The following is a 27,248-nucleotide window of genomic DNA, read 5'->3' as shown; positions in this document are numbered from 1 at the left end:
ACAGTTTGAACAGTAACACTGTGTTTGAAAAAAGACTGTACATCAATCAGGTGATTCTTTGGCGTACCACCAGGTGGAGCCAGTGTACACGGTATTGTGTCTCACATTGGTTGCTGCCGTCAAACGTTGTCATTGTGAGATGGTTGGCGAGTGCTTACGTGAGCTGCGGGCCGTTCCTGCTTGAGGACGGTGTGACGGTCCTTCTTGGGCGATGACATCACGGCGGCGCTCTCCAACTTCACCACGGCGTGGCGACCCTGACGCAGACACGAACACACGTTCAGTCGCTGTCTTGACTGGGAGTCAAGAGTGTTGTTCATAAACACATTCTCATGGGACTGTATGTGAGTGTAGCTTGTGGTCCCAACACTGTACACTAGGTGGCATCCTAACACACCCCGTACACGCCTGGTCTGCCAGAGCAGTGTTTTTCAACCTTTTTTGAGCCAAGGCACATTTTTTGCGTTGAAAAAATCCGGGGGCACGCCACCAGCAGAAATCATGAACTCGGTTGACAGTAAAAAGTCGTTGTCGCAATCGTTGGATATGACTTTAAAGCATAACCAAGCATGCATCACTATAGCTCTTGTCTCAAAGTAGATGTACTGTCACCACCTGTCACATCACACCATGACTTATTTGGAGTTGTTTGCTGTTTTCCTGTGTGTAGTGTTTTAGTTCTTGTCCTGCGCTCCTATTTATGTGGCATTTTCTCTTTTTTTGGTATTTTCCTGTAGCAGTTTCATGTCTTCCTTTGAGCGATATTTCCCGCATCTGCTTTGTTTTAGCAAGCAAGAATATTTCAGTTGTTTTTATCCTTCTTTGTGGGGACATTGTTGATTGTCATGTCATGTTCGGATGTACATTGTGGACTCCGTCTTTGCTCCACAGTAAGTCTTTGCTGTCGTCCAGCATTCTGTTTTTGTTTACTTTGTAGCCAGTTCAGTTTTAGTTTCGTTCTGCATAGCCTTCCCTAAGCTTCAATGCCTTTTCTTAGGGACACTCACCTTTTGTTTATTTTTGGTTTAAGCATTAGACACCTTTTTACCTACACACTGCCTCCCGCTGTTTCCGACATTTACTAAGCAATTAGCTACTGGCTGCCACCTACTGATATGGAAGAGTATTACATGGTTACTCTGCCGAGCTCTAGACAGCACCGACACTCAACAACAACACATCATCTGCAGACTATAATTACTGGTTTGCAAAAAATGTTTTTAACCCAATTAGGTGAAATTAGATCATCTCCCACGGCACACCAGACCGCGGCACAGTGGTTGAAAAACACTGTGCCATAGTACAAGAAGATGTAGCATGAGGGATCGGGGTTGCCAATTTAGTGATGCTGCTATATTTAGTGTATAGACCCCTCTAGATACACTTTGATTTGCTATTTATGTTTTTTCCAGGTGTCATGGCTGAATATGCAAATTAGACGTAACAAAGTAGATCAGTCATGTGGGAAACACTGATGTGACACTTCCACTTGATGTGTGACTTCCTGTGTGAGTCTCCACAGTTCAACGTTTGTCGCCCTTTCACCAGATCAACGTGCTGCTAAAAGTAGCATAGCATGCTAACGTGTCCCGACGTCACGGCGTGGACTTACAGGCGCTTGGAGAAGAACGTCAGGGTTCAGCCGGACCTCCAGCTGGATGCTCGCGTCCCGGCCGGCCTCCACGTTGCCAAGGCGACACACCAGACGCTCGCACAGCTGGTCGCCACGCCCACAGAACTATACACACGTTTGACGTTAGCATCTCTTTGTGCGGGCAACGTATGAAGTAGTCAATAAATGCAGTGTGTGTGTGTGTGTGTGTGTGTGTGTGTGTGTGTGTGTGTGTGTGTGTGTACCATGGTGCGCGTGGAGGTGGAGGAGAAGAAGAAGACCAGTTGTTTGATGAAGGACGCTTGAGGGACGTCGCAGTCATCGAGGACTGAGACGGTGTCGCCGCTGACGGTGCAGGCCCCTTGTGACACCTGTGGAGAAGAAGGTGTGTAGACGTCACATGACCACAAAATCTCACCTGGGCTCAAATCACACATGAGCTACTACTTCCTGTTTATCTAAGCCAGTGGTTGTCAATCGTTTTCTGCCATGCGCCCCTAATGGACAAAGTTAATGTTTTCATTTTTATCTGTATGTGTTAACATCAATCTTTACTAAAGATGCTATTGCCTCTCACGCCCCCCCTCCCTTACGGCGCCCCCTCCTTAGGTTACAGGGGGATGTTTGGAACCTGCTCACTTGCATTTTCCTAAGGGACGGAATTTTTTCACGCCCTCCCTGAAGTGAGTGTTTGTTTATTTATTTGTATGTGTCAAGATATACACTATGGCCTCTCATGCCCCCCTTCCCCCGACACCTCATGTTGCCCCCCCAGGGGGGGCGTGCCCCACTTTTTAAGAAGCACTGCATTAAGAGGGCAGTTCAAAACTTGCTCACAGTTAAATTTTTCTCAGGGACAGAATTTTTTCACGCCCCCTTAAAGTTAATGTTTATTTTGTTTTATCTATCTTTGTGTCAAGAAAAATCTTTACTCACACTAAAAGATGCTATTGCCTCTCACGCCCCCTGCCCTCGACACCTCGTGGCGCCCGCCCCACTATTTGCTCACGCCCCCTTGAAGTGAAAGTTTATTTTTTATGTCAACATAAATCTTTGCTAAAGATGCTATTACCTGGGACCCTCCTCACTATTTAAGAAGCACTGCATTAAAGGGGATGTTTGGAACTTCTTCACACTTACATTAGGTGACAGCATTTGTTCACGCTCCCTTGAAGTGAATGTTTATGTTGTTTATGTTTATTATTTGCCTAGGGGACACCATTTTTTCACGCCCCCCTGAAGTGAGTGTTTGTTTATTTATTTGTATGTGTCAAGATATACGCTACTGCCTCTCACCCCCACCTCATGTTGCAACCCCAGGGGGGCGTGCCCCACTTTTTAAGACAGAATTTGTTCACGCCCCCTTGAAGTGAATGTTTATGTTTTTATGTCAACATCAATCTTTACTCAAGATACTTTTACCTGGAACCCTCCTCACTATTTAAGAAGCACTGCATTAAAGGGGATTTTTGGAACTTGTTCACAGTTACATTTTCTAGGGGACAGAATTTGTTCACGCCCCCTTGAAGTGAGATTTATTCATTTATCTGTAAGTGTCAAGCTATACGCTATTGCCTCTCATGCCCCCCTTATATAACACCCCGCCCCCTTGAAGTGTGTACCTGCCAGTCCACCACCTGCAGCAGTCTGTGAGGGTGGGGGGTCAGCAGCTTGGGCAGAGAGATGTCCACCACCGTGTCCACTGACCTGCTGACCCCAGTGTTTAACACCTGCACACACAATATGGAGGTTGGAGACTACCCAGGGGAAGCACACCTGGATGTGTGTTACCTTGTAGGTGTAGTTCAATACTTGCTGGTAACAGTCCACATGTATTTTCTCTTCCTCTCCAAACAGGAAGGAGGTGGGAGTCACAAAACTGCAAAGACAAAGATGACGTCATTGTACACAAGTCTTACACTACACAACTGTGCGTGTGTGTGTGTAACACTAAGGAGTCCATATGTTGCTATCTGCAGTCAATAAGCCTGAAAAGTGCAGACTTCTCTCTGCCCACGAGTCGTAATTCGCTGAAAATTGGTACAGCAAAACCAGAGTTCTGGGGCCGTACTTATCAAGCTTCTTAGAGTGCCATTTTACACTTAAGTCCTGAGAATTTGCGAAATTTATTCCTACTCTCAAACTTAACAATAAAAGCTTTTTATCAACGTTCTTAAGTCTAAGAATCACTCCTACTCTCCACGATATTTAAGAGACCTTCAGAGGTGTCTTAAGTGGTTAGGAGTTGCCAGCAGGGGATGGCACTGAGGCGAGAGAGACGTGCGCGAACGTTCAGGGAACGGAACAATGTTTGTTTTTTTTTTAATGACGAGCAGCTGATCAAACGGTATCGTTTAGACAGAGCGGATATTATTTTTGTCACAGATTTAATACTTTTCGATTCCTTGTTGATTTCTGCATGTGGCTGCAGTGGGCTAGTATATATAGAGCCACCCACACCAGTTTCAAATTAGTTGCCTAATTAATGAATTGGAAAGAAAATGTTATGACAGTAGCGTATGTGTGTGGCCGTGAGGTGAGTGACGTCAGTGAGTGTGTGGGCGATAGAAGAGAGGGAGCGGTAGCGTGAGTGCCGGCGGGGACTAGTTTGTTTTGTATTATTTTGTAGTTTATTGTCAAAATATACACTCCCATTGTCCACTTAAATATTTCCAAGATATTTCTTTATCCTTAGACAACGGATTCCCTTCCGTGATTGGTCATTTCTATGGACACAGAAATGACGTCACCTAAAATTCCGTTTACGGCACATAGTAATGTCGTAATTCAGCTCTAAGTGTGACACTTAAGATTCAGTCCTACACTTCGCTGAAAGTGTGAGTAAGACGCTTGATAACTAACTTTTAAGTGCAGCTTTCAGCGAAGAATTTATTTACTCTTAAGTCAACTCTTAGCAGACTTCTTAGGAATAATTCTAAGAAGCTTGATAAGTACGGCCCCTGATGTCCCCCCTCCCCTCGCACCTGGGGGTTCAGGCACGCATGACGAATGCATTCACGTCACGACCCACCAACAAAAATCTCAGGATGATAGGAGCATGTGAAAGGAAGATGTTATAATTTCCCACCACAAGAGGGTGACATTGGTGTCGATATCATTGATCAGTCATAATAAGATTCCAACATATCAGCTTGGAAGGAGATCTGGGGCCGTATTTATCAAGCTTCTAAGAAGTCTGCTAAGAGTTGACTTATGAGTAAAGAAATTCTTCGCTGAAAGCTGCACTTAAAAGTTAGTTATCAAGCGTCTTACTCACACTTTCAGCGAAGTGTAGGACTGAATCTTAAGTGTCACACTCAGAGCTGAATCACGACATTACTATGTGCCGTTAACGGAATTTTAGGTGACGTCATTTCTGTGTCCATAGAAATGACCAATCACGGAAGGGAACCCCTTGTCTAAGGATAAAGAAATATCTTAGAAATATTTAAGTGGACAATGGGAGTGTATATTTTGACAATAAACTACAAAATAATACAGAACAAACAAACAATATTGGCAATGAATCAAAATAAATGTTTCCTTTTCTTTCCAATTCATTACTTAGGCAACTAATTTGAAACTGGTGTGGGTGGCTCTATATATACTAGCCCACTGCAGCCACATGCAGAAATCAACATGGAATCGAAAAGAAAACCAAACTGGTGAGAGGAGGAGACACTGTTGCATTTTCCCAGTGGCGAGATATCGAAGCATTGTGATGACCTTTAGTTCTGCTGTGAAAGCTCAGCTGTGTGATGTTGCTGACGAGATGACGCCCCTTATTAAATCTGTGACAAAAATAATACCCGCTCTGTCTAAACCGGGGGTCGGCAACCCGCGGCTCTAGAGCCGCATGCGGCTCTTTAGCGCCGCCCTAGTGGCTCTCTGGAGATTTTTCAAAAATGTATGAAGAATGGAAAAAGATGAGGGGAAAAAAATCAATTTTTTTGTTTCAGAATGTTTTCTGTGGGAGGACAAACATGACATAAACCTCGCTAATTGTTATAAATCACACTGTTTATATTAAACATGCTTCACTGATTCGAGTATTTGGCGAGCGCCGTTTTGTCCTACTAATTTTGGCGGTCCTTGAACTCGCCGTATAGTTTGTTTCCATGTATAACTTTCTCCGACTTTCTAGGACGTGTTTTATGCCACTTTTTCTATCTCATTTTGTCCACCACACTTTTAACGTTGGGCATGAGTGCACAAAGGTGAGTTTTGTTGATGTTATTGACTTGTGTGGAGTGCTAATCAGACATATTTGGTCACTGCGTGACTGCAAGCTAATCGATGCTAACATGCTATTTAGGCTAGCTATATGTACATATTGCATATGCCTCATTTGTAGCTATATTTGAGGTCATTTAGTTTCCTTTAAGTCCTCTTAATTACATTTATATCTCATGACACATGTAATATGGCTTTTAATTTTTTGCGGCTCCAGACAGATTTGTTTTTGTATTTTTGGTCCAATATGGCTCTTTCAACATTTTGGGTTGCCGACCCCTGGTCTAAACGATACCGTTTGATCAGCTGCTCGTCATCAAACAAAGCCAGGACATCCTTCCGCTCTCTGAATGTTCGCGCACGTCTCTCTCGCCTCAGTGCCATCCCCCGCTGGCAACTCCTAACCACTTAGGACACCTCTGAAGGTCTCTCAAATATCGTGGAGAGTAGGAGTGATTCTTAGACTTAAGAAAGTTGATAAATAGCTTTTATTCTTAAGTTTGAGAGTGCAAGTGTAAAATGGCACTCTAAGACGCTTGATAAATACGGCCCCTGATCACCTTGAGAGGAGCAGTTTTTGCCCACTACGAATAGGTACTGACCGATCTAGACTTGAGGGTCTACTTGCACATGGAAATATTCTGATCAAGATCGGCGTTTGTGGAGCTAAGTTCATAATGTTGAAAGAGGCTTCAAATCCAAGTTTGGCGCCATGCCACGCCCACACCCTATGGTGTGGTCAAAACCCCTTCGCTACTCCATCGGGTGTCTGTCAGCTCATTTGGTCACAGTCCATAAGAGGACTTCCTTTAAGTACAAACCCTGTTTTTCCCCCCCAAAATAACCAACGGGTACCAAGACGGCCGACATCCTGTTTGTTTCATGATAGACGTCTCCTGCGGTTTCCGTGACGATACGTGAATCTGTTTGTTGAAATCTTCAAAGGAGTGCCAGAGGGTCAATTTTGACATTTTGTGTTGGGTGCCTCCAAAATAGCCATTTTTTTGTCTCTGGGAGTGTTGGTGCAATGACAAAAAACTTTGTTGCCTGAGCCCTCGTGACGAGCCAGTCTTTGAAAGGGTTCTTTGAAAGGAACATAAGTCCACTATGGAGGACAACAAGGAGCTGGCCCGGACCAGAGGACCACCACTAGCCGCTTTATAAGGAGATGGAGGCGGGACCACAACCTACGAACAAGCTAAAGGCTAGCCTGTGACTCCCATTGACGAGTGGTGAGTACTTCTACTTTCATCATGTCAAATGTTTGCAACTCGCTCAAGGTTAAAAAGTGTCTGGTACAAACGTAGTAAACCTGAAGAGATTCAAATCCCATTCATTGTTGAGCCCTAGAATAGCGCTTACCCTTCGGAAAGTTAGCGCCCTCTCGGTATCCATGTCAAGGTTGCCAACAGCCCACATTTTTATGAATTCCCAACTATAAACCGCTTCTTTTTTCCTACGCTTTGTACCCTGCGGCTTATAAAACCGTGTGGCTAATTTGTGGATTTTTCTTTGCTGGCGGCCATAATGCAAATAGTTAAAAAAAAACAAAACAAGCAAAGACGGTTCGCTCACTGCAGGTGCTGCAGTGCTCTTCTTTTTTGAGCTTTCAACCGGAAGTAAAGTGCTGTTCTAAGATCTAGCCCTCCATAGCATTTCTACTCGTATGGATTCTTAATTCGTCACTCCAAGCAACGTTTGTAAGTTTTACAATATAACCAAAACAATTCATACTTACTAAACCGTCTCATGTGTGATGTCTGTAAGACTGTTTTCATGCATATTTGTTTGTGCTATCGTAATGTAATCAGTTAGCATTAGCTAATATGCTAACACGTTTACGAGTGTCTGTGTTAGTATTATTAACCTACAACGACATTCTTTTTGTATTGTTTCAGTTTCACAAATTCCTCAGTAAATTCACCAAAACGTCACCACAGAGTTATTGAGTCTGTTTAGCTGATTGGAGAGCTAGCTTGCGCAGCTAGTGAGTCCATGATGATGACTTCTGTTTTGTTTGATCAGCCGTTTTACTGCTGTGTTACAGACACCGTTTGGAAACAATTAAGGTATGTAAATAAATATTTCTGTGTAAATAACTAAATTCACAACGTATATATCTGTGCCTTATAGTCCGGTGCGACTAATAAATGGAAACTATATTTATTTTCTAAATTTTAGTGGGTGCGGCTTATATAGTCCAGAAAATACAGTAAATATAAACACATTTAAAAATGATAGTTGACACCTAAATGGCCCTTTTAAGTATGTGAGCAATATTTAGGACTGAAACCTTGATTATGACTCTATAAATTTTGCTTCACGAGTGAAGAAGAATGGCGGGAGAGAATTCTGGATCTGAATCCGATCATCGCAACACTGATTGTTATTAAAAATATTGATTACAAGTCAAATATATATTTTTATGGGCGTATCATGGACTTGCATTTTGTCCATCATTTGCAGGTGGTCTCGGGATGTGACCCCCGTTAATAGTCAGGCTATACTGATGTGTGTATATATATACTATGTCAAAATAAAATGTGTATAAATATGCTGTGTCAAAATAAAATGTGTATAAATATAGTATGTCTAAATAAAATGTGTAAAAATATAGTATGTCTAAATAAAATGTGTAAAAATATACTATGACTAAATAAAATGTGTATAAATATACCATGACTAAATAAAATGTGTATAAATATACTATGACTAAATTAGTCAAAATAAAATGTGTATAAATATACTTTGTCAAAATAAAAACAAAAACATGCATGATGTACAAAAAAAGGAACTAACCAAGAAGGCAAAAAAACGTAATTACAGTGAAAAATGTATGTAAAGTAGTTTTTGGACTACAGGTGCACTTAAAATCCTTTCATTTTCTTAAATATCTGTGCGCCTTATAACCTGGTGCGCCTAATGTACGTATTATTCTGCTTGGGCTTACCGACCTTGAAGCAAGTTTATTTGGTACATGGTGTAATGGTAAGTGTGACCAGTAGATGGCAGTCACACATAAGATATACATATAAACTGCAAGTTGACGCCTGTTCAATAAATGACACTAGGAGGTAATTAAGCAACACCTAAACTTTGATGTTTCATTGAGAATATAGAACATTACACGCGGTGGTCAAAAATCTATCAAAATGTTTTAGTATGACTTTGGTAAACTATAAAGCTGCACCGCTTGATGGATTGACGGCGCTTTACGGCTACCATAGTCAGACGTACTGTGCTTCAACATAAAGTTATTATCATGGTGTGTATAAGGACCCCAAAATGGCACCTATTAGGAGACATATTGTCTGGCGTTTTGTTTTGCAATATTGTGCAAAATCAACTTTTCATACCTATTGGTACCTGCTGATGTGTATTTGGGATCTGCATAAGGCGCCCATCCGCCATTGTAGTCGTAGTCAATACCTTCTTCTTTTTCTCTGCCCTCTTGCCGGGGAATTCATCCTCCGCTGTTGCCATTTCTAATACCAGCTCTAACTTGTATCTGTCAGTAAACTCGCTATGGAAGAGCTAAAAGCTACAACAAAGATGAGGCTGTCGAAGTGGAGGCACGTAAGTAAGACCCGCCCACTGCAACATTTTGACCAGAGAACTACCATGACATGTTATGTAGACCACAAGGAAGTGTTTTAAATCATAATACGACCCGTTTAAAGCGCCTTGTAATCCGGTGCGCCCTATGGTCCGAGAAATACGATACGCAATAGCGCTAAATCCTACCCTGGACTCCAAAGCGTTAATGAATGTGTTAATGTGTCACCCGTGAACGTGGACGTCGACGGCGTATTTGAGAGGGAGCACGGAGCTGACAGCGTTGTCATGGAGATACTCCCAACTCTCCCAGTTGTCGCTGAGAAATAAAACACAACACTTCAACACCTCTGAAAGAAAATACGTTCTGTGCTCTTACGGCACCTGCTGGCGTTGGCGTGAATGACGATGTCACCGGGTGTGGCGTTCTGGTTGACGTCCAACAGGAAGCTGATGTTCACCTACAAATTAAAATAAAAATATAAATAGTGTGTTAACTTTTTTTTAAAAACGCGGTGGTCTTACCAGCGAGTGAGACGTGAGGATGATGCTGGACACGCTGCAGGACACCTCCACCGTGGTGCCGTTCACTTCCTGTGTGACGTCGCAGCTCACCGCCGTGTCTTCCTGCATGACAGACAGTAGGGATGTGGGAAAAAATCGATTCGAATTCGAATCGCGATTCTCACGTTGTCCGATTCAGAATCGATTCTCATTTTTAAAAAAATCTAATTTTTTTTTGTGAGCGATTCAGAATCGATTCTCATTTTTTTAAAAATCTATTTTTTTTATTTTTTTATTTTCTATTTTTTTTTCAATTAATCAATCCAACAAAACAATACACAGCAATACCATAACAATGCAATCCAATTCCAAAACCAAACCCGACCCAGCAACACTCAGAACTGCAATAAACAGAGCAATTGAGAGGAGACACAAACACGACACAGAACAAACCAAAAGTAGTGAAACAAAAATGAATATTATCAACAACAGTATCAATATTAGTTACAATTTCAACATAGCAGTGATTAAAAATCCCTCATTGACATTATCATTAGACATTTATAAAAAAAAATTAAAAAAAAGAACAATAGTGTCACAGTGGCTTACACTTGCATCGCATCTCATAAGCTTGACAACACACTGTGTCCAATATTTTCACAAAGATAAAATAAGTCATATTTTTGGTTCATTTAATAGTTAAAACACATTTACACTATTGCAATCAGTTGATAAAACATTGTGCTTTACAATTATAAAAGCTTTTTACAAAAATCTACTACTCTGCTTGCATGTCAGCAGACTGGGGTAGATCCTGCTGAAATCCTATGTATTGAATGAATAGAGAATCCTTTTGAATCGGGGAAAAAAATCGTTTTTGAATCGAGAATCGCGTTGAATTGAAAAAAAAAAAAATCGATTTTGAATCGAATCGTGACCCCAAGAATCGATATTGAATCGAATCGTGGGACACCCAAAGATTCACAGCCCTAACAGACAGCTGCTGTAAGTTGGACCAATCAGGGCGCTCCACCCACCTCGTGCAGCACTTTGACGTAGTGGACGTCGTCGGGGAAACGCAGCATGAGGCGAGGCAGGAAGGCGTCGTCCCCCGCCACCAGCAGGGACGTGTTCAACAGGAAGGAGCGGCCAGAACCCAACGCAAAGTACTGGTGCTGTCTGAAAACACACACACACACACACACAGTTGATGGCTGTCAAATCACAACAACATCAAGTTGTATTCAAGTTCTTTCTTACTGTGGCAGCACGAGTGTCGCTGACAGCTGAAGGTCCGTGGAGCAGTTGGGCAGGAAGCAGGACCGAGCGAAGTGTGTCTGCCACACACACACACACACACACACACTGGTTATCATTTGGAATGGGTACCAAGTTTTTGATCATCACGTGTGGGGACCACACTTTCTACAGGTTGTGGAGGCATAAACAAAATGAGGTCAAATGGCCACTGCCCAGTTAGCTCATACACGTCTTTAAATCTCTGGATTGATGAAGTAATGTGCTGATCATTCTTACTGGGGACCCTGGGGAAAAAGAGTTAATATGGTTCATGGGGACCAAATTTAAATAATTTTGTATAATTCACACAAATTTCTACATGACTACTGAGGACCATTTAAAAAAAAAAAAGAAAAAAAAGTTCAAATTAAATATGACATGATCCTCAGAATACAGCACTACAGCTGTCCTCTTATAGGAAGTTTCACCACTTAAATGTTAAAGCAAATCCTGCATCTTCTGTGACATTACTGAAAACTGCAACTCCAACTACCATATATAGAAGGATATAGAATGGATCTGACTATCATTTAAAAAGGTTCCCCTTTAGAGGACCTGTTTTTTGCTCCCCATACCGTCAGAGGCCCCCGAAAGGTGACTGTGTAAACAGAGCGATGTCCCCATTAAGTAAGAATTGCCAGAACACACACCCACACACACACGGGGTTCACCCTGAGGTCCCGATGCACTTCGTCCACTTTGGCCTCTTCCACTGACATAGATAGATAGATAGTACTTTATTGACATATGACCAACAACGCAGTCATACTTCCTGTTTGGCCCTGTGAGCCGACAGGAAGTGGTTTCTGACACCGTGGGAGTTAGCATTAGCCGGTAACTGTTAAACATTAGCACTCGTATGTAGCTGTTAGATCAGATCTGGGCAAACTAAGGCCCGGGGGCCACATGCGGCCCGTTAAGCTTTTCAATCTGGCCCGCCCGGCATCTCCAAATAATTTTTTTTAATTTTTAAGATGGAATCTGTAGCTGCCATTATGATGTGCCGTGATATTTTCAAATGACCGTAAGTCTTGAATTATACAAAATATATCAATGGTTTGAATCTGCGCTTTTGCATGATATACTAGTTACTATGGTAATCTAATTAGTTACCATGGTAATCTAAGTCACAGCAGCTCAGATGAGGTACCAAGCAGTGTGGGTGGGGAGCGTTTCCACAGAGTGTTTCCAGAGCGGCCAGCCTGAAATGTGGGTGTCAGGGACAGACGTGGAAGGAGATTTTTACAACAAAGTTCTTAAGCTTAGTGATATATCAGATTGTAGGTGGGTTTTTTTACCCTTTGCGTTCATATTTCGCTGTTTGTTGCGTTTCGTTTGATTGTAAAATATGTCGATCAAGGGTGGGTGTGAAGTTCATACGTTGTCAATATTCAGTGTTTTATCGTTCAAAGTTAATATTGTCAATCCCACATTCTTTGTTTTCATGTACATTCTGGGTGTCTCATTCAGTAAAGAAATGTAATATTCCATTCCGTTTTTTAAAGCGGTCTGTCATAACGTTTTTAGCATTCAATCAGACATTATTGTGAGGTTTTGTATTAGTGTTCCCAAAAATTAGATATACCGGCCCCCAGACACATTTTTTTCTCTAAATTTGGCCCCCGAGTCAAAATAATTGCCCAGGCCTGTGTTAGATGTTAGCAGTAGATGGTAACTATAGTATAAAAAGTAGTGAAGCTCCCGCCAAGCTAATGGGAAATGTAGCCAAGCTACGTAGATTTGCTGCATGTAGCTCGTTACTGCCTATCACTGGTAGTAACTAGTTAGCACTGGTTAGTAGCTGTTTAATGTTAACATTAGCTGGTAACAGCTTGACGCTAGCAGTAGCTTTTGATGATTAACGCTAGCACTCGCTAGCAACTGGTTGATTTCAGTAATAGCTTGCGATGTCTTAAGCAGTGGTTCTTAACCTTGTTGGAGGTACCGAACCCCACCGGTTTCATATGCGCATTCACCGAACCCTTCTTTAGTGAAAAATAAAATGTTTTTTTTTCCAAATTCAAGACAAAGTTATATGTTTTTGGTTACACTTTAGTATGGGGAACATATTCTAAGTAACAAAGACTTAATTTAGAGTTATTTGGTTAGGGTTAGAGGGTTAGGGCCAGGTATAGAGGGTTAGGGTTATAATAAGGCCATGCAGAATAAGGCATTAATAAGTACTTAATAATGACTAGTTAAGAGCCAATATGTTACTAATTTGCATGTTAATAAGCAACTAATTAATGGTGAATATGTTCCCCATACTAAAGTGTTACCATGTTTTTTTTACTGGTGCATGAAATGAACCGTGCATGAACATCACCTTGTTCAAAGAACTAGACCAACACAGTGCATAAACTCACAACAAATTACACACCTGCAAACCAGTCAGCTGTTGCCGTATCCGTAATAAGCCGATAGGGAGAAGTTTGTATCTACACGATGAGTCGGGTGTGTTTTGACCTCCGCCGAACCCCTGAGGCCGACTCGCCGAACCCCTAGGGTTCGATCGAACCCAGGTTAAGAACCACTGGTCTAATGTCAAAACAAGCAGGTAACTACCTCATGTTAGCATTAGTTTGAAACGATTTTAATGTTAGCATTAACTGGTAACTGTTTGACGTTCATTCACAACATAGAGGCTAATGCCACCACTTTAGCGCACAATACAATAATTGTTTGTTCCCAAATATTTTGAAGTTGCACAGATTATATTTTGGGCACATATGTGACTAAAATGGTTGTAAATTCAAGCCCTGGAAATATTACTTAATTACTTGAATTAAAGTAATATCTGGATCAGGATAATTTGGCTTGTATATAATATATATATATATATATATATATATATATATATATATATATATATATATATAGATATATATATATATATATATATATATATATATATATATATATATATATATATAGAAATGAGAAACTTTTATATATACTGTAAATAAGAAAGACTTAGAGTCCGTCTGCTGATCTGAAAAAGAACCAAAGCTGTCAAAGAGCTGAGGGACCATCTTCAAAGTGCAATGCTGAAACAAATAATGCAAACAATAAAATGTAACTTCCAGGGCTTGAGATTAACGTAGTCCTGTTGTCCCGGGGACGGTAAAAAAAATGCACGGGACGAAATGAAATGCTCCCCGGGACGATGGCTTTTAACCATTGTTTTTCTTTTTCTTTTTATGTATTTATTCATTTTACATTTATATTAAATGTCTTGGTTTTTCCACCCTCTGAAAATCCTATGAAATGTTTAACAAGCCATCCTATAATAATAAATAATAATAAACAAATATATTTAATGATGTTTTTTTCATTATTTTAACAATAGGCTAATGTATATTACTTTATATAGATTCTACAAGAAACACAAAACTTAAAAACTAAATTATTTACAATTGCAGACAAAAGGTTCTTGTATTGCAGTGCTGTGTGCTAATGTACTTCGTACACCTGCAGGACCGCAAGCAAGGTCGCAGAGAAAATACGGACTGGATTTTGAGTGATGTGGGCATTTTCTATATGAACAAGTGGAATGGATTGGATACCGACGCACTAAAGTGGCTCTCTACCTTACGCTATGAAGTGAGGGGAAACTGAGTGAATAATGACAGGTTGTATGATTATTTATTTAAACTCATATTCGGGCCACTTTATAATGAATATGTCGGCATGTACTGTATTTGTAAAAAAAAAAATATATATATATATATATATATTTTTTTTAACACCAAATTATTTAAGGGGGCTTAAGAACATTTTAGGGGGGCTTGAGCCCCCCCTAAAATAGGCCTAACAACGCCAATGGTTACAGTTAAAGTACCAATGATTGTCACACACACACTAGGTGTGGCGAAATTATTCTCTGCATTTGACCCATCACCATTGATCACCGCCTAGGAGGTGAGGGGAGCAGTGAGCAGCAGCGGTGGCCACGCCCGGGAATCATTTTTGGTGATTTAACCCCCAATTCCAACCCTTGATGCTGAGTGCCAAGCAGGGAGGTAATGGGTCCCATTTTTATAGTCTTTGTTATGACTCGGCTGGTGTTTGAACTCACAACCTACCAATCTCAGGGCGGACACTCTAACCACTAGGCCACTGAGCAGGTCTTGAAGTTAGTAGTAAGGTGTTAAGTTTATTGTTAGCATTATCTGTTAGATGTTAGCAGGTTTGAGTTAGCACGAGCGAGCACTACCTGGTTGGTGACGGTGTTGTGAGGCCACGCCCCCCTCCTCAGGATGGGTTTCAATGGAGGAAAGAGTTTGGACGTTGGTTTGTTTGTGTTTGTTTCTCCGAGGCTGTAGGACACCTCAAAGCGGAGCGGCGTGAAGATGTCCCTCACGTCTTTCTGCGAGGACGAAGACGTTAGCGCTGTTAGCGCCCGGCTGGCATCACGACAAGGTTGACGTCGTTACCCTCTGGTAAGCAAGGTGAGTTGTGCACGTCAGCTGGCCGAGTCGCGCCCGCACGCGCCCCTTGGTGCTGTTGGACGAGCCGTTGCCGTGGAAATAAAAGCGGTGAGGGAAGGACGGCTTGTGGAGAAGGTCAGAGGTCAGGTTGTACTGAAGCTCTGCGGGGGAGGGGGGGGAATGGTTAGCTGTTTGTTAGCGCCGTGCTACGCTAACTGCGCTCACCTATGGCTCCTCTGTACTGCCTGGACGTGACCCTGAAGCAGACGGTGACGTTGGCGCACACGGTAATGTGGTTCCCGCACAGCGCCACCCGCTGGTCAATGCGCTCGGGCAGGATGAGCGACGCCGCCACCTGCAGCACAGGTCGCGTCCTGCAAGCGCATTAGTCTTTTATCCCGCTTCCTCTCCCTGCTACGTCAAGACTTCCTGTCTGCTGTCGTTTACCTGAGGACCACGGCCGCGTCCGAGAGGAACGCCCCCACCGCCACGTCTGCGACACACAAGCTAGCCAGTTAGCGTGCGTAAGACAATGACGGCATCGACAAGCCAAGTTACCTTGGTAACCGTTGTCGTCGATGTCAACGCCGGAGCTCAGCGACTGTCCGAACATCCTGAGGTCGCGACCCAGCGAGGAGCCGGTGATCCTCTGCAGACATAACGCCAGGGACGTGTGTGAGGGTTAGCTTAGCTGTTAGCCATGCAAACATGTGTACCTGTGACGGTGTTAGCGAGATGCCTTCCTGTCTGCCGTTGTAGATGTAGACCGCACCTTTGAGCTCCTCCTCCTGGGGGGCGCCCACGGCCACATCTACACACACATTACACAACGCACACAACTTGTCTCCACACGTAGCATTTAGCTAATGAAAATGTACAAACTATCAGGGAATAGCATTGAGCTAATGAAAATGTACAAACTATCAGAGAATAGCATTGAGCTAATGAAAATGTACAAACTACCAGGAAGTAGCAGTAAGCTAATGAAAATGTACAAACTACCAGGAAGTAGCAATGAGCTAATGAAAATGTACAAACTACCAGGAAGTAGCATTCAGCTAATGAAAATGTACAAACTACCAGGAAGTAGCATTTAGCTAATGAAAATGTACAAACTATCAGGAAGTAGCATTTAGCTAATGAAAATGTACAAACTATCAGGAAGTAGCATTTAGCTAATGAAAATGTACAAACTATCAGGAAGTAGCATTTAGCTAATGAAAATGTACAAACTATTATGAAGTAGCCTTTAGCTAATGAAAATGTACAAACTATCAGGAAGTAGCATTTAGCTAATGAAAATGTACAAATTATCAGGAAGTAGCATTTAGCTAATGAAAATGTACAAACTATCAGGAAGTAGCATTTAGCTAATGAAAACGTACAAACTATCAGGAAGTAGCATTTAGCTAATGAAAATGTATAAACTATCAGGAAGTAGCATTTAGCTAATGAAAATGTATAAACTATCAGGAAGTAGCATTTAGCTAATGAAAATGTACAAACTATCAGGAAGTAGCATTTAGCTAGTGAGAATGTACAAACTATCAGGAAGTAGCATTTAGTTAATGAAAATGTACAAACTATCAGGAAGTAGCAATTAGCTAATGAAAATGTCCAAACTATCAGGAAGTAGCATTTAGCTAATGAAAATGTACAAACTATCAGGAAGTAGCATTTAGCTAATGAAAACGTATAAACTATCAGGAAGTAGCATTTAGCTAATGAAAATGTACAAACTATCAGGAAGTAGCATTTAGCTAGTGAGAATGTACAAACTATCAGGAAGTAGCATTTAGTTAATGAAAATGTACAAACTATCAGGAAGTAGCATTTAGCTAATGAAAATGTCCAAACTATCAGGAAGTAGCATTTAGCTAATGAAAATGTACAAACTATCAGGAAGTAGCATTGAGCTAATGAAAATGTACAAACTGTGTTTGTGTGGGAGGAAGCAGTAAACTGTTAGCACTGTTAGCATCTGTCGCTAGCCCAGCGTAGCACATTGAACAAACAGATTATTTCTATTGACATGATAGCAGCAAAAGTTGCTATAGAAACGACAGTAGCTACAGCAGAATTAGTGGTCGTTACCGGGGTAACCGTCATCGTCCAAGTCTCCCAGGTCAGCGATGGTCTCACCGAAGCGGGCGGCGTACGCGTCGCTGCCGCTCAGCTGAAACCCCGCCTCCAGCAGCTTGGCCTATGACGCGGCACGTCGTGGTTAAAATTGTGCTCATGTTTGTTATTTTGATGTTTTGACGAAAATGGCGGCAACGTGTGTGCGCTCACCTGGCCCTGGTTGATGTAGACGTGGACACGCCCCTCCTCTCTGCTGTGGCCCGTCGCCATGGGAGCGCCCACCAACAGGTCTGACAGGCCGTCGGCGTTCAGATCCACGGCGCACACGCTGGCGCCGAAGTACGAGCCCAGCTGAAAAACACACTTTGTTATTATTATTATTAGCCCTTGTGTAATGTTCATATTGTTGTTACTCAGCCAGCGTTTGCATTTTGTGGCTTTTAATGCCTCACAATCAAACACTTTTATGTTAAAATACTGAACAGATGTTTACCTTATCCCAATATACATCTGTTCAGTATTTTAACATAAAAGTGTTTGATTGTGAGGCATTAAAAGCCACAAAATGCAACGGGTCCATCAGACCCACAGACGCTGGCTGAGTAACAACAATATGGATGTTGCACGGAAAACTTCTCTGCCAGTTTCTGCATCCCACAGGGATTCTTCTTTCGTGTTCCCACACAAGGTTGCAACATTGTTTGTCAACACTGTCTGCTCTCATTTTCTCGCACATTTGACCCTCTTGATGTTCTGTGTACCTACACTCTGTCCTCCTCCTGTCTAGGCCTGCTGTGTGAATGTGTGTGTGGCATACTTGCCAACCTTGAGACCTCCGAATTCGGGAGATGGTGAGGGGGCGGGGTTGAGGTGTGGGGGGGCCGGATTTGAGGTGGGCGGGTTTGGTGGTAGCGGGGGTGTATATTGTAGCCCGGAAGAGTTAGGGCTACAAGGGATTCTGGGTATTTGTTCTGTTGTGTTTATGTTGTGTTACGGTGCGGATGTTCTCCCGAAATGTGTTTGTCATTCTTGTTTGGTGTGGATTCACAGTGTGGCGCATATTTGTAACAGTGTTAAAGTTGTTTATATGGCTACCCTCAGTGTGACCTGTATGGCTGTTGATCAAGTATGTCTTGCAGTCACTTACGTGTCTGCAGAAGCTGCATACAACATGTGACTCGGCCGGCACGCTGTTTGTATGGAGTAAAAGCGGACGCGACGACAGGTTGTAGAGGACGCTAAAGGCAGTGCCAGCACGGCACGCCCTCAATATTGTTCTCTGGGTGAAAATCGGGAGAAATTCGGGAGAATGGTTACCCCGGGAGATTTTCGGGAGGGTCACTGAAATTCGGGAGTCTCCCGGAAAAATCGAGAGGGTTGGCAAGTATGGTGGGTCTTCTATTAGCCGGACATCTTATACGTAATAGAAATGTGTAGGGGGGGGTGTACGGTGTGTGGTCATTAAATATGTATTCTTAATATATGTTCTTCACAGAAAATGAGCCAAAGTCAGTGAGTCTCAGTTTGAAAAATTAATTAATTGTATAATTTTTCTTTTAATAAAAAAATTTAAACGGGAACACCACACAAGGGGGAAGACTTAAGAAGAAGAAGGGAAGACTTAACCACGCCCCCCACAGGAAATCAAAGCTCTTACCTCACTTCCTGCCACGTGAGCGAGCACACGCAGCATGTTGCCGTCCACAGACAATATGAACACCTGAGATAAATACAAAAACGTTGCATGAGTTGACTTCATGAAGCCCTCTTCAGGTGTCGATGGTGGGGCAGCTGCTACCTTTCCCCTCTGGTTGTACTGTGGAGCTCCGCCCACCACCTCTAAGCTAGCAGCATTCAGGAAGTGACCTGCTCCTACGGAATAACCTAGAACATCAAAGAGGAACATTAATGCGTACACGTTTCAAGGACGTAAATGTTCCTAAATAACGGTTACTGATTGATTGTGATTCGCTAAGGCGTGGAGGGAAAGTCAACAGCTGTCTCCAACGTCAACGTTAGCGCTCAAGGTGAGACATGTTTACTTGGTTGATAATGGCTCACTGCCACTAGCATCTGTTCACTATCTCCTTTTCTGGCCTTAAAAGTGAGCATTAGTTGTTAGAGTAGTGCTAGTCTCTGTTGACTATGTTGTTTGTTTAGCTTTAGAAGTTAGCTTAAGCCAGTGTTTTTCAACCTTTTTTTGAGCCAAGGCACATTTTTTTCATTGAAAAAATCCGGAGGCACACCACCAGCAGAAATCATTAAAATACGAAACTCAGTCGACAGTAAAAAATCGTTGTCGCAATTATTGGATATGAATTCAAACCATAACCAACCATGCATCACTATAGCTCTTGTCTCAAACACGACCTGTCACGTCACGCCGTGACTTTTTTTGAGTTTTTAGCTGTTTTCCTGTGTGTAGTATTATAGTTCTTGTCTTGCGTTCCTATTTTGGGTGGCTTTTCCTGTTTTGTTCGTGTTTTCCTGTTGCAGTTTCATGTCTTCCTTAAACGCTATTACCCGCATCTGCTATGTTTTAGCAATCAAGACTATTTAAGTTGTTGCTATCCTTCTTTGTGTGGACATTGTTGATTGTCATGTCATCTTCGGATGTACTTTGTGGACGCCTTCTCTGCTCCACATGCTGTAAGTCTTTGCTGTCGTCCAGCATTCTGTCTTTGTTTACTTTATAGCCAGTTCAGTTTTAGTTTAATTTTGCACAGCCTTCCCTAAGCTTCAATGCCTTTTCTTTGCGGCACTCGCCTTCGGTTTATTTTTGGTTTAAGCATTAGATACCTTTTTACCTTCACGCTGCCTCCCGCTGTCGTCTGCATATTGTGATCACGACAACGCACGGTGGAACAGGGGTTAGTGCATGTGCCTCACAATACGAAGGTCCTGAGTAGTCCTGAGTTCAATCCCGGGCTCAGGATCTTTCTGTGTGGAGTTTGCATGTTCTCCCTGTGACTGCGTGGGTTCCCTCTGGGTACTCCGGCTTCCTCCCACCTCTAAAAACATGCACCTGGGGATAGGTTGATTGGCAACACTAAATTGGCCCTAGTGTGTGAATGTGAGTGTGAATGTTGTCTGTCTATCTGTGTTGGCCCTGCGATGAGGTGGCGACTTGTCCAGGGTGTACACCGCCTTCCGTCCGATTGTAGCTGAGATAGGCTCCAGCACCCCCCGTGACCTCAAAAGGGACAAGCGGTAGAAAATCGATGGATGGATGGACAACGCAATTATCTACCTGCTGCCACCTACTGATATGAAAGAGTATTACACGGTTACTCTGCCGAGCTCTAGAGAGTACAGACACTCAACAACGACACATTATATGCAGATTCTAATTACTATTTAACCCAAATAGGTGAAATAACATAATCTCCCACGGCACACCAGACTGACGGCACAGTGGTTGAAAAACACTGGCTTAAGCTATTACAATAACACTAGCTTCAGTTGACTGTTGTTTTCTAGCCTTAAAAATTTGCATTAGTTGTTACAGTAGTGCTAGTCTCTGTTGACTATGTTGTTTTTTAGACTTAGATGTTAGAATAAAACTCTTCCAGTAGCACTAGCATCTGTTGACCGTAGTTTTTTAGCCTTAGAAGTGATCTTAAACCAGGGATTATCAAACTGGTTTTCATTCTTGTAACAGTATGAATTTGGTGCTGGATTTCATTATTGATTGTATAAATTGTTTTAAGTAGACTGTCAATTTTACAGTAAAATCTCTACATTTACAGAATTTTACTGTAAAATAGTGTTTGTTGGTTTTTCGTCAACATTTTACGGTAAATGGAAAAACAGTACCACTGTTTTTTGGGGGTGTTGGGGGGGTTTACGGAAAAATATGGCAGCTTAGTTGCCAACATTTTTGTGTTAAATTTACATTGGTTTTTACAACATAATGGAAAAAAAGTTATTTTTTTATCCGGGCAACTTAGCTGCCAGTTTTTCTATCGTAAAAACAAATGCACCGTCTTTCCATTTACAGTTCTAGATTGTGACATTCTAGATTGTACCTAATGTCATGACTGTTTTTATTGACTATTTTATTGATTATGGGACAAGCAGTAGAAAATGGTGGATGGAACTTTTTTCGTCACTTATTGTTTGTCTTTGGTACACTAATGTATATATTTTAGGCCATTGGTTCTTTGTTTTATTTTTTTTTTGCAAAAATATATATACATCTATTTTTATATTGCTCTTTTTATCTTTGTTATGAACAATATTATGTAAACTCGAAGTTATTATTATTTTTTTGGTTCTTTGTTGTTGCTATTTTTGTATTACAACATTTTATTATTTGATCATGTTGTACTGCATTTTAATCTTTTGTTTTGTGATTGTGTGATGTTTTTGCCTGGACCCCAGGAAGAATAGTCTCCACTGCGGTGTAGACTAATGGGGATCCTTAATAAACTAAACTAAACTAAACAGTAATACAACGTCAAAAAAACCCACCGTAGATTTTACAGTCAAAAACTGGCAGTTCAGTCAACAGAATTTTAAAGCAAAAAACAGTAGTATTTTTTTTCACTTTACAGTAATATGCTGTAAAGAACGTAAAATGTATTGTCATTTTTTTAAATTTGATGGTTAGTTTGCTGTAAAATTGAGTATTTTTATTTAGACAAAAACATGTTTGGAAAGTATGATAATATACTGTAATATTTGTTGCAATATTGGATAATATTAAAGTTTAAAAGGTATGCAGTTTCAAGCAGTACATATATTTTTTTCTGTCAAAATGAAAAAAATCTATCACATTTAGTGAGAAAATATTAAGTACTTTATTGACACATATCATTTCCAGGTGTTTGCGGGCCATATAAAATAATGTCGCGGGCCAGATCTGGCCCACGGGCCTTGAGTTTGACACCTGTGGCTTAAGCTAATACAATAACACTAGCTTCAGTTGACTGTTGTTTTCTAGCCTTAAAAGTTAGCATTAGTTTGATTGATTGAAACTTTTATTAGTAGTTTGCACAGTACAGTACATATTCCGTACATCCATCCATTCATCCATTTCCTACCGCTTGTCCCGTTCGGTGTCACGGGGGGTGCTGGAGCCTATCTCAGCTGTTTCGGGTGGAAGGCGGGGTACACCCTGGACAAGTTGCCACCTCATCGCAGTACAATTGACCACTAAATGGTAACACCCGAGTAAGTTTTTCAACTTGTTTAAGTCGGGGTCCACGTTAATTAATTCATGGTAGTTGTTACAGTAGTGCTAGTCTCCATTGACTATGTTGTTTTTTAGACTTAGATGTTAGAATAAAGCTCTTCCAGTAGCACTAGCATCTGTTGACCGTAGTTTTTTAACCTTAGAAGTTAGCATTAACTGTCACAGTAGCGCTAACATCTGTTAAACATGTTTTCTAGCCTTAAGAGTCAGCATTAGTCCTTCCAGTAACACTAGTATTATGAGTTAACTGTAGCATTAGCATAGTTAGCAGTAGCACCAGCATTAGATGGTAGCATGTAGCAGTAGAACTAGTAGTGCTTGTTAGCAGTAGCATCTGTGGTACTTTGTACAGCGGATTTTGATGTTAAAGTTACAAAGAAGAGTTAGCATTTCTCCCCCAAAAGGAGCTAATTTTTAACTTCAAGTCAACATTGGAGACAGCGGTGTGGTCTAAATGTCCTTGGCTGTATCTGTTAGCACACAAAAGAGATTGTTACTGAAAGTGACTGTGAAAGGTCACGTCACACATGAAACTGATGTTAGCGTCGTGCTAGCTAAGATGAATGAAGTGGCTTCAGGCTGCCATAATGAAGTAGCAAACATCATGTGACGGTCTCATCTTGGAAAGTGACTTCACAGCGTGTCCCTGAAGGCATCACGTGCACACACTCACCCAAATAGCTCCCGAAGCCCACGGCTGCCGAGTCGTCGTCCAAGTAGGCGGACATGACGCTGCTGGACGTGTTGAAGACCAGGACTGAACCCGTCCAATAAGACGTGCCTGGAGCGCCCATGATGATCAGGTCCTGAGGGATAAAAGTCCGTCAATGCTTGACAGGGAACATGTTGCACCGCGGGGAGGACAGGAAACACTGACCTCAGTCAGGAAGTTGGAGATGCCGGCCTGACATGAGCCGTATTCCTCCCCGAACTTCCTCTGGTGGTCTGGAAGACACGAAGACGACATAGGAGACAGTGTGGAGACAACATGGGGACAATATGGAGACAACATGGGGACTATATGGAGACAACATGGAGACAGTGTGGAGACAACATGAGGACAATATGAGACAACATGGAGACAGTGTGGAGACAACATGGAGACAGTGTGGAGACAACATGGGGACAATATGGAGACAACATGGAGACAGTGTGGAGACAACATGGGGACAATATGGAGACAACATGGGGACTATATGGAGACAACATGGAGACAGTGTGGAGACAACATGGGGACAATATGGAGACAACATGGGGACTATATGGAGACAACATGGAGACAGTGTGGAGACAACATGGGGACAATATGGAGACAACATGGAGACAGTGTGGAGACAACATGGGGACAATATGGAGACAACATGGGGACTATATGGAGACAACATGGAGACAGTGTGGAGACAACATGGGGACAATATGGAGACAACATGGGGACTATATGGAGACAACATGGAGACAGTGTGGAGACAACATGGGGACAATATGGAGACAACATGGGGACTATTTGGAGACAGTGTGGAGACAACATGAGGACAATATGAGACAACATGGAGACAGTGTGGAGACAACATGGGGACAATATGGAGACAACACAGAGACAGTGTGGAGACAACATGGAGACAGTGTGGATACAACATGGAGACAAAATGGGGACAATATGGAGACAACATGGGACAGTGTGGAGACAACATGGAGACAGTGTGGAGACAACATGGAGACAGTGTGGAGACAACATGGGGACAATATGGAGACAACATGGAGACAGTGTGGAGACAACATAGAGACAACATGGAGACAACATGGAGACAACACGGAGACAGTGTTGAGACAACGTAGAGACAACATGGAGACAGTGTGGAGACAACATGGAGACAGTGTGGAGACAACGTAGAGACAACATGGAGACAACATGGAGACAGTGTGGAGACAGTGTGGAGACAACATGGAGACAACATGGAGACAACATGGAGACAGTGTGGAGACAACATGGAGACAGTGTGGAGACAACATGGAGACAACACGGAGACAGTGTGGAGACAACGTAGAGACAACATGGAGACAATGTGGAGACAACGTAGAGACAACATGGAGACAGTGTGGAGACAACATGGAGACAACATGGAGACAGTGTGGAGACAACATGGAGACAGTGTGGAGACAACATGGAGACAGTGTGGAGACAACATGGAGACAACATGGAGACAGTGTGGAGACAACATGGAGACAACATGGAGACAGTGTGGAGACAACATGGAGACAACACGGAGACAGTGTGGAGACAACACGGAGACAGTGTGGAGACAACGTAGAGACAACATGGAGACAACATGGAGACAGTGTGGAGACAATGTAGAGACAACACGGAGACAACATGGAGACAACATGGAGACAACATGGAGACAACACAGAGACAGTGTGGAGACAACGTAGAGACAACATGGAGACAACATGGACACAGTGTGGAGACAACATGGAGACAGTGTGGAGACAACTTGGAGACAACATGGAGACAGTGTGGAGACAACATGGAGACAACATGGAGACAGTGTGGAGACAACATAGAGACAACATGGAGACAACGTGGAGACAGTGTGGAGACAACATGGAGACAGTGTGGAGACAACATGGGGACAATATGGAGACAACATGGAGACAACACGGAGACAGTGTGGAGACAACATGGAGACAACGTAGACGTTTCCATTTTACAAAACGGAAATAGAGCAAAATAACAAATGTCCACTGTATTGGACGTTGGTTCTCAGGAGTATATGGACATGTAACAACGGTATGGACGATATGTATGGACAACATACTCTCCCGAGAACTAAGGTCCTCTGAAGTGGACGTTTGTGTCTTTATCAGTATGTCAGAAGAAATAAACCAAAATAACAAATGTCCACTGTATTGGACGCTGGTTCTCAGGAGTATATGGACATGTAACAACGGTATGGACAACATACTCTCCTGAGAACCAATGTCCTCTGCAGTTGACGTTTCCATTTTGCAAAACAGGGCTATTTATCAGTCTGACCGAGGAAATAAACCAAAATGACAAACGTCCACTGCATTGGACACTGTGGACAACCTATTCTCCTGAGAAACATTGTCCTCTACAGTGGACAATTGAAATAAATGTCCACTGCAATGGACGCTGGTTCTTGGGAGGAGATGTGGACCATTTGGACATTGCACAGACAGCAGGTGTGGACAGGCTGAAGATGCCCTCAGGTGACGCGGAGGTCAAAGGTCGTGGTGAGTGCGCACCTCTGTAGCAAGGTATGATCGCCTGGGCGTGTCTCAGGTTGTTGTCATAGCGATAGCAGACGCCATTGGGCAGCTTGTTGTTCTGACTGTCTTTCTCCGAATAGTACACGTTCTTCCAGCGATGTGCACACGCCTACACACACACACACACACACACACACGACAGGGTCGTTACTTGGTTAGTGATCACAAGTTGTCACCAGTTCAACTCATGACACACGTGCACACACACACACACGCACACACACACACACACGCACACACACACACACTGTCAGCGGACTGATGTTAAACATGTTGTACAAACCAAAACATGTCCGCCTCCTCCCGCCACATTCCCAGGCTGTCGGGACAGACTGACTCCTAACCACTGGTGGTCGCTCTCCGCCTCACAGGTTTTCCCACAATGCAACACGTCTGTACACACACACACACACACAACACGTTTTAACACAGCGAGGCTAACTTCCTGCCAAATACTGTTGCCACTCGCCACCCTCAACATTTGTCCATCTTAGCTACACGGTGAAAGGGGAGGGGCTTACTCGAGTGGTTGCAATTGACACATTTTTAAAGAAGAGAAGACAACAACGAGGAATGAATAAATACCGTATAAGTCGCTCCAAAGTATAAGTCGCACTGGCCGAAAATGCATAATAAAGAAGGAAAAAAACATGTATAAGTCGCACTGGAGTATAAGTCGCATTTTTGGGGAAATGTATTTGATAAAACCCAACACCAAGAATAGACATTTGAAAGGCAATTTAAAATAAATAAAGAATAGTGAACAACAGGCTGAATAAGTGTACGTTATATGAGGCTTAAATAACCAACTGAGAACGTGCCTGGCAGAGGTGGGACCAAGTCATTGCTTTGCAAGTCACAAGTAAGTCTCAAGTCTTTGCCCTCAAGTCCCGAGTCAAGACAGGCAAGTCCTAAGTCAAGTCCAAAGTCAAGACTGGAAAGTCTCAAGTCAAGTCCCAAGTCCTGCATTTTGAATTTCGAGTCCTTTCAAGTCCTTTTAACCACAGACTAATATATTTACACAGATTGTGTATGCTTTTAAAAC

General features: G+C 42.4%; 1 protein-coding gene and 1 long non-coding RNA gene across 2 annotated transcripts in view; one reads left to right on the top strand and one right to left on the bottom strand.

Annotated features, from left to right (window-relative positions):
* The window catches only part of itga4 (integrin alpha 4), a 41,974-nt gene that overhangs the window by 1,818 nt on the left and 12,908 nt on the right, over positions 1-27,248 (bottom strand). The window contains exons 4-27 of the mRNA XM_062061425.1: positions 26,487-26,596; positions 26,180-26,312; positions 23,790-23,857; positions 23,586-23,718; positions 19,514-19,599; positions 19,373-19,435; positions 17,926-18,066; positions 17,728-17,836; positions 16,350-16,444; positions 16,192-16,282; positions 16,081-16,126; positions 15,859-16,007; positions 15,640-15,794; positions 15,420-15,572; positions 11,165-11,241; positions 10,942-11,083; positions 9,926-10,027; positions 9,785-9,861; positions 9,630-9,719; positions 3,404-3,491; positions 3,235-3,342; positions 1,858-1,983; positions 1,613-1,738; positions 159-257 (exon numbers count right to left, since the gene is read on the bottom strand). Coding sequence (XP_061917409.1) covers positions 159-257; positions 1,613-1,738; positions 1,858-1,983; positions 3,235-3,342; positions 3,404-3,491; positions 9,630-9,719; positions 9,785-9,861; positions 9,926-10,027; positions 10,942-11,083; positions 11,165-11,241; positions 15,420-15,572; positions 15,640-15,794; positions 15,859-16,007; positions 16,081-16,126; positions 16,192-16,282; positions 16,350-16,444; positions 17,728-17,836; positions 17,926-18,066; positions 19,373-19,435; positions 19,514-19,599; positions 23,586-23,718; positions 23,790-23,857; positions 26,180-26,312; positions 26,487-26,596 — 2,567 coding nt within the window. The remainder of the gene's footprint in view (positions 1-158; positions 258-1,612; positions 1,739-1,857; positions 1,984-3,234; positions 3,343-3,403; positions 3,492-9,629; positions 9,720-9,784; positions 9,862-9,925; positions 10,028-10,941; positions 11,084-11,164; positions 11,242-15,419; positions 15,573-15,639; positions 15,795-15,858; positions 16,008-16,080; positions 16,127-16,191; positions 16,283-16,349; positions 16,445-17,727; positions 17,837-17,925; positions 18,067-19,372; positions 19,436-19,513; positions 19,600-23,585; positions 23,719-23,789; positions 23,858-26,179; positions 26,313-26,486; positions 26,597-27,248) is intronic.
* Positions 972-3,669, top strand: LOC133658918 (uncharacterized). The gene is made up of 3 exons (XR_009827566.1): positions 972-1,755; positions 1,874-1,997; positions 3,470-3,669. It is a non-coding gene; the product is annotated as an uncharacterized LOC133658918 (long non-coding RNA).

This window comes from Entelurus aequoreus, linkage group LG10, assembly GCF_033978785.1.
Source record: "Entelurus aequoreus isolate RoL-2023_Sb linkage group LG10, RoL_Eaeq_v1.1, whole genome shotgun sequence".
NCBI lineage: Eukaryota > Metazoa > Chordata > Actinopteri > Syngnathiformes > Syngnathidae > Entelurus > Entelurus aequoreus.
The sequence above is the reverse complement of the archived record's forward strand: the minus strand, read 5'-3'. Positions and strand labels throughout refer to the sequence as shown.